The 19998-nt window shown below is 37.5% G+C and overlaps 1 protein-coding gene across 2 annotated transcripts in view; it reads right to left on the minus strand.

The window, feature by feature from the left end:
• The window catches only part of LOC114490520 (phospholipid scramblase 1), a 34470-nt gene that overhangs the window by 2921 nt on the left and 11551 nt on the right, over nt 1–19998 (minus strand). For both annotated transcript variants that reach the window (XM_028504531.2, XM_036017886.1), the window contains 5 exons: nt 13701–13945; nt 12884–12926; nt 10020–10240; nt 8392–8553; nt 2292–2453 (listed from right to left, as the gene is read on the minus strand). In XM_028504531.2, coding sequence (XP_028360332.1) covers nt 2292–2453; nt 8392–8553; nt 10020–10240; nt 12884–12926; nt 13701–13945 — 833 coding nt within the window. The remainder of the gene's footprint in view (nt 1–2291; nt 2454–8391; nt 8554–10019; nt 10241–12883; nt 12927–13700; nt 13946–19998) is intronic.

Consider the following 19998-nt stretch of genomic DNA (forward strand, 5'->3'; position numbering starts at 1 on the left):
AAATGAAAGAACACATCAAAACTCCAGGAATAGGACTAAGCAATGAGGAGATAGCCAACCTATCAGATGCAGAGTTGAAAACACTGGTACTCAGGATGCTCACAGAAATGACTGAGTATGGTCACAAAATAGAGGAAAAGTGAAGGCTATGCAAAGTGAAATTAAAAAAATATATAGGGAAACAACAGTGAAGGGAAGGAAAGTGGGACTCAAATCAATGATTTTTTAATAAAAGGAAGAAAAAAAATCCAACCAGAACAGTATGAAGAAACAAGAATTCAAAAAAATGAGATGCTGAGGAACCTCTGGGATAACTTTAAACATTCCAACATCTAAATCACAGAGGTGCCAGAAGGAGAAGAGGATGAGTAAAAACTGAAAGCTTATATGAACAAATAATGAAGGAAAACTTCCCCAATCTAGTGAAGGAACTAGACATGCAAGTCCAGGATGCTCAAAGAGTTCCACATAAGTTGGATCCAAGAAGAAACACTCTGAGACACAACATAATTAAATTACCCAAGATTAAAGATAAGGAGAGAGTTACCTACAAAGGAGTTACCATAAGAATATAAACTGATTTCTCAAAAGAAACCTTACAGGCAAGAAGGGGCTGGAAAGAAGTATTCCAAGTAATGAAATGCAAGGATCTAATCCCAGATTGCTCTATCCAGCAAAGCTAGATAGAATCCATTTAGAATGGAAGGGCAGATAAAGTGTTTCCCAGATAAGGTCAAGTTACAGGAGTTCATCCTCACCAAGCTCTTATTATATGAAATGTTAAAAGGACTTATCTAAGAAAAAGAAGATAAAATATATGAACAGTAAAATGACAAAAAACTCAACTATCAACAACTGAACCTAAAAACAAAAAGACTGAGCAAGCAACTAGAACTGGAAGAGAATCACAGAAATAGAGCTCACATGGAGGGTTATCAGTGGGAAGGGGGTGGAGGAGAATGGGGGAAAAGGTACAGGGAATAAGAAGCATAATTGGTAGGCACAAAATAGGCAGGGGAAGGTTAAGAATAGCATATGAAATGGGGAAGCCAAAGAACTTACATGTACAACCCATGGGCATGAACTAAGGGGCAGTGGCAATACTGGAGTGAGGCAGGTGCAGGGTGGAGGGGAATAAAAGGGAGAAAAAATGGAACAACTGTAATAGCATAATCAATAAAATATACTTAAAAAACCCAATATAACATTAGAGTTATAAATGTCCTACTATTAAAAAAAACAGTAAGTCAATCATCAAAGAGCCAGTCAATATTGAAATTTCTGTGAATGCCTATAAATGTCTTTTTAATTGGTTTGTTCAATTCCGTATACTGAATTTACACATTGCATTAAGTTGATATCTTTTAAGTATCTCATTTTATTATATTTTTATTTTCTTGACATTTATTTGATAAAGGAATTGGGTCTGTTTGCTGGAAATATCTATCACCTTTTAGTTTTGTTCTCAGGGCATTCCCAAGTAAATATTTAAGTTATTCATTTGTGGTTCCAAACCTTGTTTGCACATTGGAAAAACATGGGAGTGATCTAAACAGTTTGCAAGCTTGGTCCCATCTCCAGAGATTTTGATTCAATATCTGGGTGCAGTCTTGACACAGGAGGTTTGAAAAGCTACCCAAGCTGTTTCTACTGTGCAATTTAAGGCTGAGTACTGTTGCTCTCTCCCAGGAGTCCTTGACTTTGGCTGCATATTGAATCACCTGGGGAGTCCAACAAACTTCTGAGTTACTTGAGTGAGGGTGTGATTTAGTACTTGGGGTTTTTGAACTCTCCCTGAGTGATTTAATGGAAGACAAGTTCAGGATCGCTGTCTATCCTACGTGTTTCCTTTCAACTGCCAGTTCCATCTGGTGGCTTGATCGGATGCACACTCTTACTGCAGTTCACCCTCCTGCAGTAGAAGGTTTAACTGAAGAATGAATCAGGATGAAATCTCCCTGTTTCACTGAGTTGTGCTCCATGTAAGCTCATGTTTGAAGTCTTACCCAAAGCACCTGTTTCAATTTTTAAATAGAAGCCCCAAAGACCAGGGCCTCTCTGTAACACACAAGGTCCTTTTACTGCCACAGAAACTGAATAGAATTTCCCAAGAAACTGGTCACCTGTGAATCCAGACTATCAGGAGAAAGTGAAATTTCAGAGTTAGGATTGAATGGGACCCTTTGAATAAAACCTATAAATTTAAGCAGATCATTTAAAAATATATAATTTACTAAATCTTTACAGAATGATACTAGGGAAATACCCAAGATTAGCAAGAACAGACTTACAATGAGGAAACAGGTGCCGATCATGACAGCTTTCATTTTCACATCAAGGTCTAAGGGGAACTGGATCCCAAAGTTATCAGCATCTGTAAATGCCTCTCTCACAAAACCAGTCCACTGCTTGGAAATCTTGCCAACTACATTTTTTTCATCAAGAGATTTAATCTACATTGAAAAAACAACAGTATTAAAGAATAATAGAAAGTAATAAATCTGCTTTCAAAGTTGGAATGAAATGAAATACACTATTAAACTTATGTGCAATATATAACTATGAACATTATATCTCTCATTAGATGCATATAAATTCCTGTATTTGTTTATAGATACATAGAAATCGTTTCTTTGCTAGAGAAAATGTATATGAAAGTACTTTTAATGAAATATTTACCATCTTATATGGTACATTAAGACAGTAATACATTTGAACTGACCTAAAACAAAATTTAAGCATGAAAAGACACAAACACAAAATGTTTCTTTGATGAAGTTTCTACAAGCCATCAGAAGGGTAGCAAACTAAACCCCATGTGACACATGTGTTTTAAGACAAGCACAGAGAGTTTACATAGGCTGATGGGACAGGCATTAACACTCACTGGCAGTAGGCAACCAGGAATGCTAAGGGCCTGGGAAAGAGGACTGGCAGTTTTGAGTGAAAGCAAGTGTCTAGTAAGTAACTTGATGGGATGCCCATAGTCCAGGGTTGGGGTATGGCTGGATGACAGGAGTGTGGGGAACAAAAGAAAAGGGTGTATGCAAAAAAGTGCTAAAGTAAAAGTTTTCTAATTTCACAATTCTGCCTGAGGAAACTCCAGGACCATCATAAGGAGTTGAAAAGATGGTAGCTGGACAAATGCACCTCACCTAGTGGGCATGTGGGGCTGTAGGTAGCCACACTCACCATGGCATGTACACGTAGGGTTGTGTCAATGCCAGGAAGAGAAGCGTCTTTCTGAAGTGTACACAAGGTAGCACATGTGCCAGCAACACCCTGTGAAGCCCTAGCTCAGGCTGGGAGCTGCTACGCAAATGTGGGGAAATTAAACACTGTTTACTCCTTTCAGCCCTTAGTGGATGGTTAAGTCATTAACAAACCTGAAATAAACTTTTCGCCTGAAAACTGTGATAGTGTGGATTACTGTTCATCAATATTCATTCACCCCTCCCACTGTAGGCCCAGTATGCCTCCCTGGACATTGATAATTAGGGTCGTCCATGTGACTTGTTTGACCAGTGGAAGGTTAGTATACATGACAATGAGCAGAGACCTTAAACATGGCTAAGTGGTCTGGCCTGGCTCTTGCTCTCCAATGATCAGCCATTAGGAAACATGATCAAGGTAGTTGTTCTTGCTGCAGCTTTAGAATGAGCATACCTGGAGCAGGGCTGGGGCCAACTTCTAGCCTAAATCAGAGCCACCTAGCTGAGCCTATGATATCCACTGAGAAACAGCTGACCCATGAGCATGACAGCAAATGCCTGTTGTCTAAACTACTGAGCTCTAGAGGTTTTATGTCATGTAACACTATTGTGGGAAAACAGACTGGTACAAATTCTCTCTTTTTACACTTCAGTGTTTTATCTGCTAATAGCTGTCATCCAAGCACTTGTAGCTAGCAATAAAACCTTATATTTTAATTTTTTAAATTTGGTATTAATTTTTGAAATATTTTGCAATGAAATATACAAAAGATAACTTGTCAGCCACTATAATCCTATCACTAGATTTAACATTTACCCTTTTTGATTCCTTTGGCAAGAAATCTAAAAGTTCACCAAAATTGATGTATGAAGTAGACCATATAAATTTTTATGGATAGGTTCAGAAATGTGAAAAATTATCTATAGCTGAAAAGTCAACAAAACTAAATATTTTTAAGCTAAACTCTAGTTAATATTTTAAAAACAAAGAAATGAAAACAAAAAAAACGATTTCAACTTCTGAAAAAATAAACTGGTACTATATTACTATCAACTAAATTTTAATTATTTAAAAATAATTGTTAAAGCTACTCTAAAGATTCTTAGCAATTTATCCATTTGAATATTCAACAAATTCTCCACCCTCTCTTTTTCTGTATTCTTTTTTGGCATATGCAAGAGTGGTTTATTCTAGTTTCCTCATCTCATCAATTTTTGTAATCCTTTCAAATATATATTTTCCTTATTTATTTTCCTAATATGGATTATCCATTTCAGTGACTTTATCTTCATCTGTATCTAATGCAGCACTCTTTTCCAAAGAGGTTGAATGACTCTTCCTTGTACTATTTGGCTTGTTTTCAAATCCTCCTTTCCTTTAATATTAATCTTATTCTTCCCATTATGCTTCTTGTTTTGCCCAATGTTTATTTAATTATTTCTTATAGGATAGATTTTAGATTTTTCTATTATATGAAATTTGTTTTTAATGGATTAATTCCTAGAGCATTATGTACTCATGGATTCAACCACCATCCGTATGCAGAAAACCACTCAACTTTTCCTTCTACATACCTAAAATCCTTTAGAACTCAATTCATATCAATGTGTTCTGTTCCAAGATTCTTAACATTATTATTCATTCAGCTTCTTAAACCTCAGACAACAGAATAATCCCCCAATTTCCTTTAATCCTCAACTGACATCAAATCCATGAATCAGTTCCAGTTAGTACAATTAAATGTCTCTTGAATAATTCTTGCTATAGAATGACTTCTGCTCTTGTTGTGTTTTACATATACCAAATTCCCAAGCCCACCGATACTCAAATGGGATTCATGTTCTACTATATTTCCTCATGTTGACAATTTCTGCATTTCAACTTCCTGTTTGATAGCTTTCAGAAAACGTTTCAGGGGACTGATTTCTCAATTCCCTCAAAGATGGTGCTTATTAGCACCATTTGAGATACACAAAAGTAAAGTTAATTTATTACCTATACTAGATACTCTATTTCTAAATTTGTTAGCATTAAATACAATCTGATTCAGTTCACCAGTACTTTCCACAAACAAAATATATGTTAGCCAAACTTCTCTGAATACTCCCTGAAAGAACAATTACCTTTTTACTCATCTGGATCTTTGATAGGAATAACAACCCCTACATAGAGAACTGTTATTATACACAAATCTATAAAGTCTTTACACATGTAGTATAAATACCACCCTACAACCTATTGGAGGCCAAGAAGTTTGTTTGGTTTTTACCATACAATGCCTCTAGTAGTTCTTAGTTTTCTTTAACTTCATTTGAAACAATGTTGTTAGATTGTATTGTGACAGCTGTCATATCAGCATGCATTAAGAAAACATCAAAATTGGTGAATTTTTGTGTAGCCATTTTAACACTGAAGATGGAAGAAAATACACATTTTCAGTGTATTATGCTTTATTTCAAGAAAGATAAAAATGCAACTGAAACACAAAAAAGGATTTGTGCAGTGTATGGAAAAGGTGCTGTGACTGATAGAATGTGCCAAAAGTGGTTTACAACGTTTCTTGGTACTACTGACATTTTAGCCAAAAAATTCTTTGCTATGGGGCTCTCTTATGCCCCGTATCAGAAGATATTGAGCAGCACCTCTGGCCTCTACCCACTAGAAGCCAATGGTGGAAGATAGCCAAAGTACTCAAAATATCCAAATCAATAAAGTTATTGGTGAAAATGAAATAAAATGAAAAGGTGTCTGCCAGAAAGTATTCAGCAATGTAATACTAAAAATAGAGACCTTTATTGAAGGAGATGCAAGATACAAGAAACATTGTACACAGGACAATGACACCTCAGTTCCTTTCAAAGTAGGCACCTTGGGACCTCATATAGTTCTCCCAGCATTTCATCCACTGTTCAAAACATTCTGCAAAATCCTTTGTTGGAATCACTATCAGCTACTCCCTCGTATTTTCTTGAATCTCATCAACAGTCTGAAATCTCTTCCCTTTCAAAGGTGATTTTAGTTTTGGGAAAAGCCAGAAGTCACAGGGTGCCAAATCTGGGCTGTATGAGGGCTCAGTCACCTGGGTAACTTGATGTTTCACCAAAAAACTGCATGAGACATGATGCATGAGAGGGCATGTTGTTGTAATTAAGCTGTCAATCACCAGTTGCCCATAGCTATGGCCATTTTCATCATACTGCATCTCCCAACCAATAAAAAACATTGAGGTAGTATTACTTATTAACTGATTGGCCTGGAATGGCTACTTGTGATGTACAATACCTTTCCAATCAAAAAACACAGTTAACATGGTCTTGATCTTGCTGCAACTTTGCTGTGCCTTTTTTAGGCATGGAGAACCAGGTGACTTCCTTTGGGATGACTGGGCTTTCATTTCCAGATCACAGCCCTGGAGCCACTATTCATCTCTGGTTATGACCTTCTTGAGGAAATCTGGTTAATTGGTAGCAGCTTGAATCAAGTCATTAGCAACTGCAGCACAAGGTTCCTTCTGTTCTCGTAGCAGAAGCCCAGGAACAAATTTTGCCATGGCACATTTCAATAACAAGATCCTGCATCAAAATCTCAGACATAGTAGTTTTTGGAATCCCCAGATCAATTTCCAGTTCTTACACTGTCAGAACTGGAAACTGAGTTCTTACACTGCAGTTCTTACACTTTGTTGACTGCAGCCTGTACATGTTCAACATTCTCAGGTGTTCTCTTTGTTGTAGGCCTACCATGTTCTGGCCATGATCACTTTCAACAGATTCTCGACAATCTTTGAAGCATTTGTGCCACACTTTTATATTTGTGCTGGACTCACTGCACAGTCCTGAAAGCCTTCTGAATCATCCAAAATAGTTTCCATAGAGGAATGTTCAAGCTTAATGCAAAATCTGATGCAGATTTGTTCTTTACTCACTCAGTCATGTTGAATGTGATGGCCACACAGCATGAGTACACATGCTCATTCAACAGTATCTACTGCCCTCACTGACTAGTACAGTGAAGTTACCATTGTTCATGCATGTGCATTCCAGTTTACTCTCCTCGGCTGCCAGGTTACATCAATGTCGCACAAATGGTTATGGTTATATTAACGATGGCTAGACTTTTTGTGGACCAACCTCATATTTGATGGAAAAAATGAAATGGACTTTTTGGCCAACCCAATATATCCCTTTTTGGGAATCTTATCAAGTCTCTATTACATCATGTGTGTTTTCTCAGAATTGCTTGTCTCCCTCATTAGACTGAGATCATTGTGGAGAAGGATTCATTTTTATATAACCATGGTCTGACAGCGATTTGATATATTACCAGATAAATACTATAAAAGAATGTAGCTGGATAGTGGAAAACCTCAGGAAGCCACAGGAGACTTGGCAGAGTTCCCACATGTTTATTATAACAGGGCAGCACTACTCAGGTTTAGCCTGGTTTCTGCTCCTTTTATAGAAATGTGGGCCCCATTTACCATATTTTCAGCTTTTCCAGTAGAACGTGAAGATCAAGATTAAGTTATAAAATCTCTTGATTTTTAATATTTGCAACTAAATAATGTGAACTGTAAGGCTAGGCCATCTGTTTGAAAACTGCTGTAATAAAATTGATCCATGTAGTAAGTACACAGAAATATTTTGGTTTCTAACAATCAATTTAATACAAAGATAAAGCAGAGACCACAGAGAAGCATAACTGGGGGGCACAGTTTGCACTACCTTCCTGAAAACTCTCTTTGCCTCATTGGGCTTCCTGTAGGAACTCAAAGATGTCCCACCTTCTGAAGAGGGCTGAGGCCACCAACAGCCTGTGTTTAAGACTAAGGATCAATTCACCGGCTTTGGCAGTCAGACACTGATGACAAGGTAAATGTTGTATTCAAAATGGATAATACATAGCACTTCCACACAGAAATCACCACATTTAAATGCTAGTTGTTTCACTTATATCTATTGACTATAAGGCTCTGCTTCACTTTTTTCAATGATCACAATCCACACTGAAGCTCAATAAGATTAATAACTACCTTTCTGACCAAAGTTAAATAAATGAGTGTACTGTCTCCCACTTGATATTAGGATACACATATTTAATAAACATATTTGTGACACCCAATTTATATTATTATTATATTAGGAAAGCAAACCCTGTAAGCATTCTTGTATCTCTTACCTCAAAATCAACATCTGCGCAACAGCTACACACAACACATGGACCACTAATCTTTAGTATATCCTCTCTCCTCTCATTTTGAACTGTAAACACTGGCAGGCATGGGTGCCAATTCTGAGACACATAACCCACTGGTACACCAGGAGGAGCACAGATTTCTATCTGCAAAAGCAAAAGAACATATATAAATTGTAATAATAACAATGTCAAATAATGACTCTCATGTATTGAATACTTTCCAAGTGTCAGACAGTGTGCTGAACACTACTTAATTTACGACACACTTAGGCAGGCTGGTACAATTTTTCCTATTTAGAGAGGAAGTGTCGGAATAACAGAGAGCTTCATTAACTTGCATCACATCCCCCTGCTACAAATGGAAGAGGTGAGACACAAACGCAGACAGGCAGCACACACAGACTCCACTCTTAAGCACTGCTCTGCTGATGTACATTTTTAAGTTTCCATACTTATGAAACATGTCTAAGTTATGAAGGAGCTCTTTTCCCAAACTCCTCTAAAAATAATGGTTCAGGCATGCGAATAGACCTCTGATCCCTGGTTCAATTTTCCAGTATGAGTGGCAATGCTTCTGTAAGGAAAATGGGGAGGATCTTGGCTCTGCTATTAGCTGGGTGACCTAGAGAGTACAGGACAGTACAGTCTTTTTAAACGATGCCTTCCTAGACTGTTTTCTAAGATCAATAGTCTAATGTGCTCTTTACATTCAGAGCATATTTCCTCAAACTCTGCTTTTCCTTAGACACTCCTATGGACAAGTACTAACCCAAATGACATAAAAAAAAAAAAGAATTCAGTAGGAATAGCTTCAGTTAACTGTTTAAAGTAAATGCAGTATGAAACTTCAAATGTCTATGTGCTTGTGCTTCTGTCTGTGTCATGGACTCAGAGCTACTTGTCTGGAATGACTAGCCAGGCAAGGGCTGGTCTCAGGCCAGGGGGATGTAGGGAAAGGCCAACTTTCCTAGAAACTCTCTGTGCCCTGGTGTCTCCCCTGAATCCACATTGTAAATCAGCGGGACAACAAGGAATATGAAACAGACATCTGGTCTTTCCAGACCTGAAGGTACCTATACCTCTGTGACAGAGGCTCAAATACATTAGTTTTTAAAAAATGGTTAACTTAAAAGCCCAGGAGTTGAGATTTCTTAGAGGGGGTCTCTCCTAGGTATGTTCCATAATATGTTGGCCAAAATTGTGAGATGACTATATGTTCTTGTCCTCATTCTTCTGCACACTTGCTCCTGGAACTGTATTATAGGATACTGTCTGTGTTTCCCTCCTCTGGCTTTGGCCAGGCCTCTCTGCTGGTCACTCCCAGTAAGGGACTTGACCAAGGTGCCTCATCTTCTCAGCTCTCCTCAAACATTAGGAAGTCTGGTCTCTGAGCAGATGCTCAATCCCACAAGACAAACTTCTCAGAGACATGGGGCTAACTGGTCACTGTTTTTCACCTGCTATCCTTCCTGTCCAAATTACTATCAAGTATAAAACAACAGCTCCTGGACCAATTTTTAGAAAATCTCATATGATTATATAGGTTCAATGACAGTGTGAAAATGTTTGTTGAGCTACTTTACAAATTACTCAGGTAATAGCTCACAGACCTCCTGAAGGCAGCATGGGCAACAACAGCTGGTACATCTTAGTGGTCTCTCCAGAGTTATGACTTCTCGGCCCATAAGATCAAGAATTCTCATAGTAAAAGGCCTATTAGGCCCACAGCAATTTCGAGTACAGCAATCAGTATCTTCCACAGCAAAGTAAATCCTCTGTCCAAGGCTGTTCTTAATTTCATATTTATTATTTGTTTCAAAACCTGTTAAGACTAAAACAGTAAAAGGGAATCACTATGACCATTACATTAAAAGAATACTGAATCTATCCTAAGACACCATAATACCTAGTTATACCTTTTTTAGGTGACACTACATGTCACATAAGGAGAACCAAATGGAAAGTTTAGACAGAGGTGACCTAGACAGAGGAAAAAAGCAAAGGAAGGGAAGCAGGAGAGGGTGTGAAGGTATATAAAATTGAGAGTTCCTCTGTGAGACATGGAAAAGAAAATCCTTATCTTCCTAATTCTACAGACTCGTGTCAGAAAAGGCGACTTTGCTGCTGAGCAATGGGCCGTGCTGCAGATGGTCACAGCTGTGCTAGGTGTGTACAGTGTCATGTCCATTTGCATGGTGCTGTTTTCAGATATTCAATCAGGGAGGGGGATAGAGGATGACTACCATGTTTATGCTGTATTAAGTAAACATAGTACATTAAATAAATTGTCTTGAGATTTTGTAATACATTAATGCCTTATCTTTTTGCAGTGAATGAGGGAAGGTAATAAAGGTGTTTACTCCCTTTGCATGCATGAAAAAAGGGAGACCGTGAAAGTGGAAGGTGGGTTAGAACATCATGCTGGGCCCAGAGGATCCTTGTTTAATGCAGCAGTAGTTGTTCAGAGGTGGGAGGTGGTATTAGCTGAAGGTGTGGGGGAGTAGTGGGGAGGTGCCTGGCCAACCATGGCCACATCTCACAGAATATCTCAGCCTCTGTCATCCTAAGTGAACTCTGTACCTTAGAGGAGGCTAATCTCTTTACCTGGGAAAAGAGATATGCTCACTACTGACACCCATCTGATATCTTATGAAAGTCTTCCCAGACTGAACCACACATTGGAAACTGCTCCTCACTCAGAGCCAGGAAGGAGCAACTCACGTTCCCACTCACCAGAGCCCTCATTAACTTGGGTTGTAGGATATCACAAGCCACTCATATAAAAAGTGATTAAAAGAAACGTATGAAGATGAAAACTCTCTAATATCTGTGTGGATGGCCTACTCTCTAGTATCTGTTTGATTCAGATAGAGACTTCCTGAACAAATTCTAGCACCAGGATCTCCCCTGAGCCTTTGCTCTGACTCATTTAAGCCCTATCATCTCAGTGTTTCATTTAAGGCCTATTATCTCACAGAACTTAATCTCATAAATCTTTACCCTATTTATCTATAAAATGAAATCAATGGGATTATATAATACAATCTCTAAATTTCCTTCTAGTTACTTTAAAAAAATGAAAACAAATAAAACAAATACATTCTATTGCTATGTCTTTATTGTATATTAAGTGTTGAATTGGGAAATGTGGCTGCCATAGTCTCAGATTCCAAAAATAAGCTAAGTAATATGCATCTTGTTCTACTATACATAATGTTAAAATATAGACTTTCAGTATGAGACAAAAAATTAAAGATATCCCCTTTAAAAACTCAAGAATAAATAACTACTAAATTTGGTGCTTTATATTTCATGATTAACACAAATATTTTTTAAAAACATATAAAAACATATAAATTTAAAACTATAAATGGAGTACTGTATAATGTATTGGGGGAGATTTATAATCTTAAAAATAAATTCCCTAGAATAAGACATTAAAAATTCAGAATATAAATTATCTAACAACAAAGAGCTCCTTTCCAGTTTAGACTTAGTTTAAACAAACTAACAGTAATGAGAACATTAGAAATATCTAACAATGTACATTGTAATTAAAATACAATAAATAATAATTGTATGTTCTAACCTAATCTATTACCAACTAGTGTAATTCATATTATAATTTTTGCCTGTGGAAGGAAACTTTAGAGTGGTGAAGAAGGGTTTAATAGATTTATTCTAAAAACTGGCAGGGTTTTCATTAAACTCTATATGTAGAAGAATGGTTCTCCAGCCAGAATAATGGTTCTTCTTCATTCATCATTCACAAATGTCGCTGGCTGGAGTTCTGAAACACCTAGCGACTTCCTAAGGTTATCTTCTGCATGAGGCACACAGGACCCAGGGAGACACCTGCTGGGCTCAAGCCCATGCATGTCAGCAGGAATACTGTCTAAGGAAGCCAGACCTCTAGGCCTGCTGTTCAACATTCTCCCACATCCAAAGTGATAATCCTCAGCCCATGGCAAAAAGGTTTTATAGGATTCATCTGAACTCCCAAGAGAAACTGTGAGCAGGAATGTGGTTTTCTAAAACACAGCCGTCCAAATTAAAAAAATTTATGCACTTTGGAAATGTACTAAGTAATTGCACTATTGCATGTGGTCTTGCCAACCTCAAGGTTATCACATATTGGGGAGAAAAGTGCTTAAGTGACAGAAGCCAGGGAAAGTGATAAATAAATCACTGTATGCTTTCTAGAGAAAAGTGGGAGCAAAAGTAAGCTTTGGCTGGTTTCCTCCTAAATTACGGCCTGTATCATGAGGACAGATGCCCAGGGTAATAGTATTTTACTACTTGACTCCTAATTTCCAGAAATGAGCTGCTGACAATCATCATTATCAGGATGAAAGACATTTGTGAATAACCAGGCTTAATCATTCCACATCAGTGAAAGTGTTGTGTCTGTGGTTGTTAACATGTTTTTATTTGCATAAACATCTTCTCTTACAGAAATATAATCAATACATACCTTCTAGAAGCTCAACTTGCTGATGAATCAGTACCTGATCTATCTATTATAGCAAAAAAAAAAGTTAAGATGTAAATCATATATCACTTTTTATGACAACTAAATTTACATTAGTGTTTTTATATTTTAAAGAATATATAATTAATTAACAATACTTACCAATATTATATGTAATGATAGTTTAACATTACTTGTAGGTGTAATCAAAGTTAACATATTTTTAATTAAAAATATCTACTGAATCTGTTCACTATCAATGTGGGCAAATTAAGGAAAGTGAGTTATATTACATACAAAGTATTAGTTCTTTTTTTGGTGCCACTTACTGAAACTCAACACTAAGCTTTCTTTGTTGTTGGGATTTGAGCCCCTGGTCACAGAGTTAAGTTTCCACAAGTAAAAAGCCATTCCCACTCCCCCGGCATCTTGATGCGGAGCATTTTGTGTAACTTCTTTGGAACACAGTCTCTTCTCCTATAAATTGGTGATAATTATAGCACCTATATATCAAGGAGTTTTTGAAAGGATCCAATGAGTTAATACTTGTATAATTCATAGGAACAAAGTCTGGGAAATGATGCTCAATAAATGTGTGATTGCCTATTACCACGGATATTCCACATCATAGAAAACAAAATGTCCTAAAACATTTGTAATTTGCTTTAAATAAACCTGACCTAGAACAACTGGAGTAATTTTGTTAGCAAAAAAAAAAATGTTGCTTTACCATTTCAGACTTTGTGAATTAGTCATTTGTCCATAAGTAAACTGGGGCACAGTTTTATTTTTTATGGCTATTTAATGCATTTGAGATTACCTGAGTTAAATATTCTAATCCTGGTGGGCAGTCTGATGGAGGTGGTGGTGCTGGCATCCACGGTGTCCCTGCAGGTCCACCTTGCTGATTGTACACTGGCTGGTGTTGGACCGGAAAGCCCACTGGACCAGCACCTGAATAGCCATGTGGTGGGACTGAGTAGTTAGCATAGGGGCCAGGATAGCCTGCCTGAGTTCCAGGATAGGGTGCCTGTGGGCCTGGGTAGCCAGTATGTCCTGGAGGTCCTGAAATATGAACAAGTAAAATAATTTGTAACTTCACTGAAGAACAGAAGTGTCAACTCTGTGGGATTACCCCAGTAATTTCAGATCAGAAGTGCTGTGTCTACGAAGCATAAAATTCATGTGTTTATCTTTTAGCAAATTTTCAATTAAATATCTGTGGTTTCATATACACTGCTATTTTGAGAGTTTTGGGTGGAATAGAGTTGGTCCAGGCCTTACTCTCACCATTCAAAACTCAGATGAAAGGATGCTTAAAACCTAAGAAAGTGGAAGAAAATCAACAATGATCTAGAGTCACCTGTATAAGTACTCTGGAATGCTTTCATGGAAAAGAGAGAGGACATTGAGTAGTGGACCAAAAATAAAGGTTTAGGCCAGGATTTCTAGGACCAAAGCACTCTGTAATAAATGGTAATTTTGAAATTCTAACAAATGGTATCTCTTATATGTCCAGAACTGGGGATGGTTTTGCTCCTTCAAAGGCATGTTTGGTCAGGTCTGCAGATGTTTCTGGCAGTCACAATAAGAGGAGGGTGATACTGACATCTGGTGGACAGAGGCCAGGAATGCTGCTAAAAATACTAAAGTGCCCCAAATTGCATCCTGAATAAAAAGAAGTATCCAACCCCAAATATTACACTGTTGCTATTGCAAAACCCTGGTATAGAGGTAAAGGCATGACATTCCTTCCATGTAATTTTCTAGGTTAACAATTTTGCTGAAGTTTGAGTCCACTATATTCCATTCCTAATACCCTCTACATGAAAAAAAAAATCCACAATAACATAAGGTTACAGATTTAAATTTCACAATTTAGCACCCTCGGCTATCTGGAAACACAATTTGAAAGAGGGTAGGTAAAATGTTATCATGAAAAACTGTCTTAAGTACTTAATAAGCACAGTGTATACCGTGTATACTCTATACTCCATATGAATTTCAAAAGTGTATACTTCTCACGTGGAGGCACGAGAGGGCTGGCTGGCCACCCATGGGTGGCAGCCAAAGTTCCAGTGGTATATTTCAGTGACTAGGTTCCCCCTGGGAGGTTTGGAGTTTGAATCCCAAGCTGGGTTCCCCAGCCTAGTTCACCTGTACAGTAAGTGGAAGAAGTCTGGCTTCCTCACCCAGGTGTCTGGGTAACAAAGGGAAGCAGTGTTCCCATAATCATGAATGGGTCTGGTAAGTAGTGTTCTCACAGCCTTGAGGCTGAGTGGAATAAATGGTTCTCATTACATGAGGTGGGCTCCCATTTACAAAATTATGTTATGTTATATAATTTCCTGGCTTGAAGCTGGCTTTGTTGGTCCTAGTATTTTATTAAGAGGGACTAGAGTTTCCTTGCTGGGTGCTATGCTGGTGAGCAAGGGACATGGCATGTGCCACACAGAGACATGCAGGGAGACACACAGCTTGCAGCATGTGTGGCTTGCCTACCCTTGAATAAAGTCATTTCAAGCATCCTCACGGCTCAGTGAATATTCTTCCATCTGCCCCAATACTGTGAACCTGTCCCTTGAACAGTCTCGACACAGCACCCGAACTGGGAACAGAACCCAAATAACATTCAGCTGTGAAAAGCAGCAGGCTTCCTCTCCACCAGGGAGAGATAGTTAGAGATGCTGAGAGCCTCTTAAAGGACCAAAACACAAAATGTTGTTTGTAGCCACTTACCCTGGACTCCAGCAGAGGTAGGGCAGAGTGGAATAGGGACACACAAAGAGGGCTGGGGTTGGTGGCTCTGGGGAGAGAAGTATAGTATCCCTGTGCTGTATTCTGTGCTGAGTCATTCCCCATTCTTCAGAAGCCATCTTTCTCAGGCAAAGCACTCCCCTCCAAAGGGGATCAGCCTGGGGGAAAGAAACAGCCCCACCCACAGGAATCACTCTTGCTCTACCCTTTGGAGTTTTAGCTTGGCTGCTGAAGAGTATAGATGGAGGCTATTTCAGAGATAGAGCCTAACAGAAAGACTTCAGACAAAGGCAGATCTCTGCGAGCTCTGACTTTAGCAAACAGTCTCCTGGCCCCTGTGCTGGTAAAAGTCAGCCTTGGTGCACAGCCTGGTTTTTTCTGTACAAAAACAGGCCCAGCAGAGGGAGCCACAAGCTTCAGGTTGCTGTTAGCTCCAAATAGGTTGCCCAGGGCCAGTCACAGGAAGAGTCTGACACAGGCGAGACCCCGTCCTGTGTAGTCTACCTATTACATAAAAGCAAATACAAAGAAGCACCAAAATGGAAAGACAAATAAACAGGACCCTAATGGAAAAAGCAAGAGAACTCTCTCCAGAACAAGATGAAATAGAGACAACAATTTATTGGAGAGTTTAAAGTAATGATTATAATAAAAACAAACAGCATGAAAAAAAGACATAGAAACAATAGAAAAGGACCAATCAGAGATACAGATTGCAATATCTGAAATAAATAATACACTAGAAGGAATAAACAGCAGGTTAGATGAAGCAGATCAGCGATTTTGAAGCAGATAATCAGATCAGCGATTTGGAAGACATGGTAGATAAGAACACCCAAGCAGGGCAGCAAAAGAAAAGAAATAAAAAGAAATATGAAGAGAGCTTAAGAAACCTTTGGGATAACATGAAGCATAACAAGACCCACTTCATGGGAATACCAGAAGGGAAAGAAAGTAAGCAAGGCATTGAGAACCATATGAAGAAATAATGGAAAATATCCCTAGTCTGTTAAAGGAAAAAGATAAGTCCAAGAAGCACAGTTAATCCCAACCAAGGTGGACCCAAAGAAGCCTACGCCAAGACACAACATAATTAAAATCACAAAGCTTAAAGATGAGGAGAGAATCCTAATAGCCACAAGAACAAAGCAGGCAGTTATCTACAAGGGAGCACCAACTAGACTGTCATCTGATTTCTCAACAGAAATGTTTCAGGACAGAAGGAACTGCCATGAAATATTCAAGGTAATGAAAAGCAAGGACCTGCAACTGAGGTTACTTGACCCAGCAGGGCTATCATATAAAATGGAAGGAGAAATAAGGAGCTTCCCAGACAAGAAAAAGCTAAAGGAGTTTGTTAACACCAAATCAGTATTGCAACAAATGTTAAAGGGCTTGCTTTAAGAAGAAAAAGAAAGAGAAAATAAAAAAAAAACAACAGAGGAAAACAGTCTAACAACAAAATGGCATTAAATACATATATATCAATAATCACTTCAAATGTAAATGGCTTAAATGCTCCAACCAAAAGATATAAGATAGCTGAATGGATAAGGAAAGAAGACCCATATATATGCTGCCTCCAAGAGACCCATCTCAGGTTGAAAGATACATACAGACTAAAAATAAAGGGATGGAAAAAAGATATTTCATGCAAATGGAAAGGGGAAAAAAAGCCAGGAGAGCAATACTTATACCTGACTAAATAGACTTTAAAAGTGAGGCTACTAAGAGACAAAAAAGGACACTACATAGGAGCGTCCTTGAGGGAATGATCCAACAAGAGGATATAACCCTAGTAAACATTTATACAACATAGGAGCACCTAAATATGGAAAGCAAATCATGATGAACATAAATGGAGAGATACAGTCATAATAGGTGATATTACAGACAGAAATACAGTCATAGTAGGTGATATTACAGCATTTACTTCAGTGGATAGATCTTCCAGACAGAAAATCAACAAGGTAACAGCAGTCTTAAATGACACACCAGATCAAATGGATTTAATTGATACCTTCAGAGCATTTCACTCCAAAACAGCAGAATATACATACTTTTCAAGTGCACATGGAATGTGTTCTAGGATAGATCACATTAGGACAAAAAACAAGTCCCAATAAATTTGAGCAGACTGAAATCATATCAAGCATCTTCTCTGACCACAATGCGATGAAACTAGAAATCAATAACAAGAACACTGAAAGACAAACAAAGACATGGATGCTAAATAACATGTTATTAAAAAATGAATGGGTCAACAATGAGATCAAGGAAGAAATCAAAAGATATCTTGAAACACATGAGAATGAAAACACAACAATCCAAAATCTGTGGGGCACAGAGCAAGCAATCCTAAGTGTGAAATTTATAGCAGTATAGGCGTAATCAAAACAAAACAAAACAAAACAAAACAAGAAAAAGCTCAAATGGATAATCTAACTTTACACTTAAAGGAACTTGAAAAAAGACAAACAAAAAAATCTCAAAGTGAACAAAAGAAGGAAATAATAAAGAACAGGGAAGAAATAAACAAAATAGAGTCTAAATAATGATATAAAAATCAATGAATCCAAGAGTTGGTTCTTTGAAAAATTAAACAAGACTGACAAACATTTAACTAGATTCATCAAAAAAGAAAGAGGACTCAAATGAATAAAATCAGAAATGAACGAGGAAAAATAACAATTGATACCAAAGAAATACAAAGGGTCGTAAGAAAATACAGTCATCCCTCGCCATATTGTGGTTCACTATCATGGGAAACCCATGATACAGTGAAGCCGCAATAAAGTGAACCCTGATATAGCGAGGGACGACTGTATACTTCACTGGGGAGTACCCATATAGAATTTTCTATGTTGTTAAAATTATGTAGGTTTAAGAGTGTAGAAAGTGTTTAAGAGCATATGAAATGTTTATAAGAGTGTGGGAAAGGTTAGTAAGAGAGTGGGAAAGGTTTATAGGAGTGTGGGAATGGTTTATAAAGCCTTAAATAATAAAATAAATATAACGAAGCTACTTCACCGATTTTCACCTGCCTCGGGTGTCTCTGGAACATAACTGCCGCAATAGGTGAGGGATCACTGTATTATGAATAGTTATATGCCAACAAACTGGACAACCTAGACAAAATAGATGAATTTCTAGAAACATACAATTTTCCAAAACTAAATCAGGAAGAATCAGAGAATCTGAATGCAGATTACACCTAGTGAAACTGAAGCAGTAATCCAAAAACTCCCAACAAATAAAAGCCATGGACTGGATGGCTTCACAGGGGAATTTTACCAAACATTCCAAGAAGAACTAACACTTCTCCTCAGAATATTTCAAAAAATTCAAGAGGAGGGAAGGCTTTCAAGCTCATTTTATTAGGCTAGCATTATTATCCTAACTCCAGAATCAGATAAAGACTCTACAAAAATAGAATTGTTGGCCAATATCTCTGATGAACACAGACGTTAAACTCTCCATAAAATATTAGCAAACCAAGTACAGCAATACATCAAAAAGATCATACACCACGATCAAGTGGGGTTTACTCTCGGAATACAAATTTGGGTCAACATTTACAAATCAACAAATGTGATTCACCATGTAATAAAAATAAAGGATAAAAACCACATGATCCAATAAATAGATGCAGGAGAAACATCTGATAAAATCCAGCACTCATTAATGATAAAAATTTTTAGAAATGTGGGAATAGAGGGGACACACCTAAACATAACAAACCCACTGGCAGCACCATACTCAATGGAACAAAACTACAAGTGTTCCCCTTATGATTGGGAACAATGCAGGGATGTCCACTTTCACCTCTTATTCAACATGGTGTGGAAGTCCAAGCTACAGCAATCAGACAAAAAGAATAAATAAAAGGCATCCAAATTGGAAAGGAAGAAGTAAAACTGTCATTATTTGCAAATGATATGATACTATATAAAGAGAAACCTAAACTTCCTAACCCCAAACTACTAGAATTCATAAATGAATTCAGTAAAGTAACAGGATACAAAATAAATCAGTTGCATTTATATAAGCCAATAATGAACTAACAGGAAGGGAAATTAAGAACACAGTACCATTCACAATTGCTACAAAAAGAATAAAATATCTAGGAATAAACATAAGCAAGGATGTAAAAGAACTGCACTTGGAAAATTATAAAAAAAGTGAAGAAACTGAAGATGATACAAATAAGTGGAAGCACATACTATGCTCATGGATAGGAAGAATTAATATCATTAAAGTAACCATGCTATCCAAAGCAATATATGGATTCAACACAAATCCTATCAAGATTCTGGTGACATATTTTGTAGAACTAAAACAAATATTTCAAAAATTTATAT

The sequence above is a fragment of the Phyllostomus discolor genome, chromosome 2, assembly GCF_004126475.2.
Source record: "Phyllostomus discolor isolate MPI-MPIP mPhyDis1 chromosome 2, mPhyDis1.pri.v3, whole genome shotgun sequence".
In the NCBI taxonomy this organism is placed as follows: domain Eukaryota; kingdom Metazoa; phylum Chordata; class Mammalia; order Chiroptera; family Phyllostomidae; genus Phyllostomus; species Phyllostomus discolor.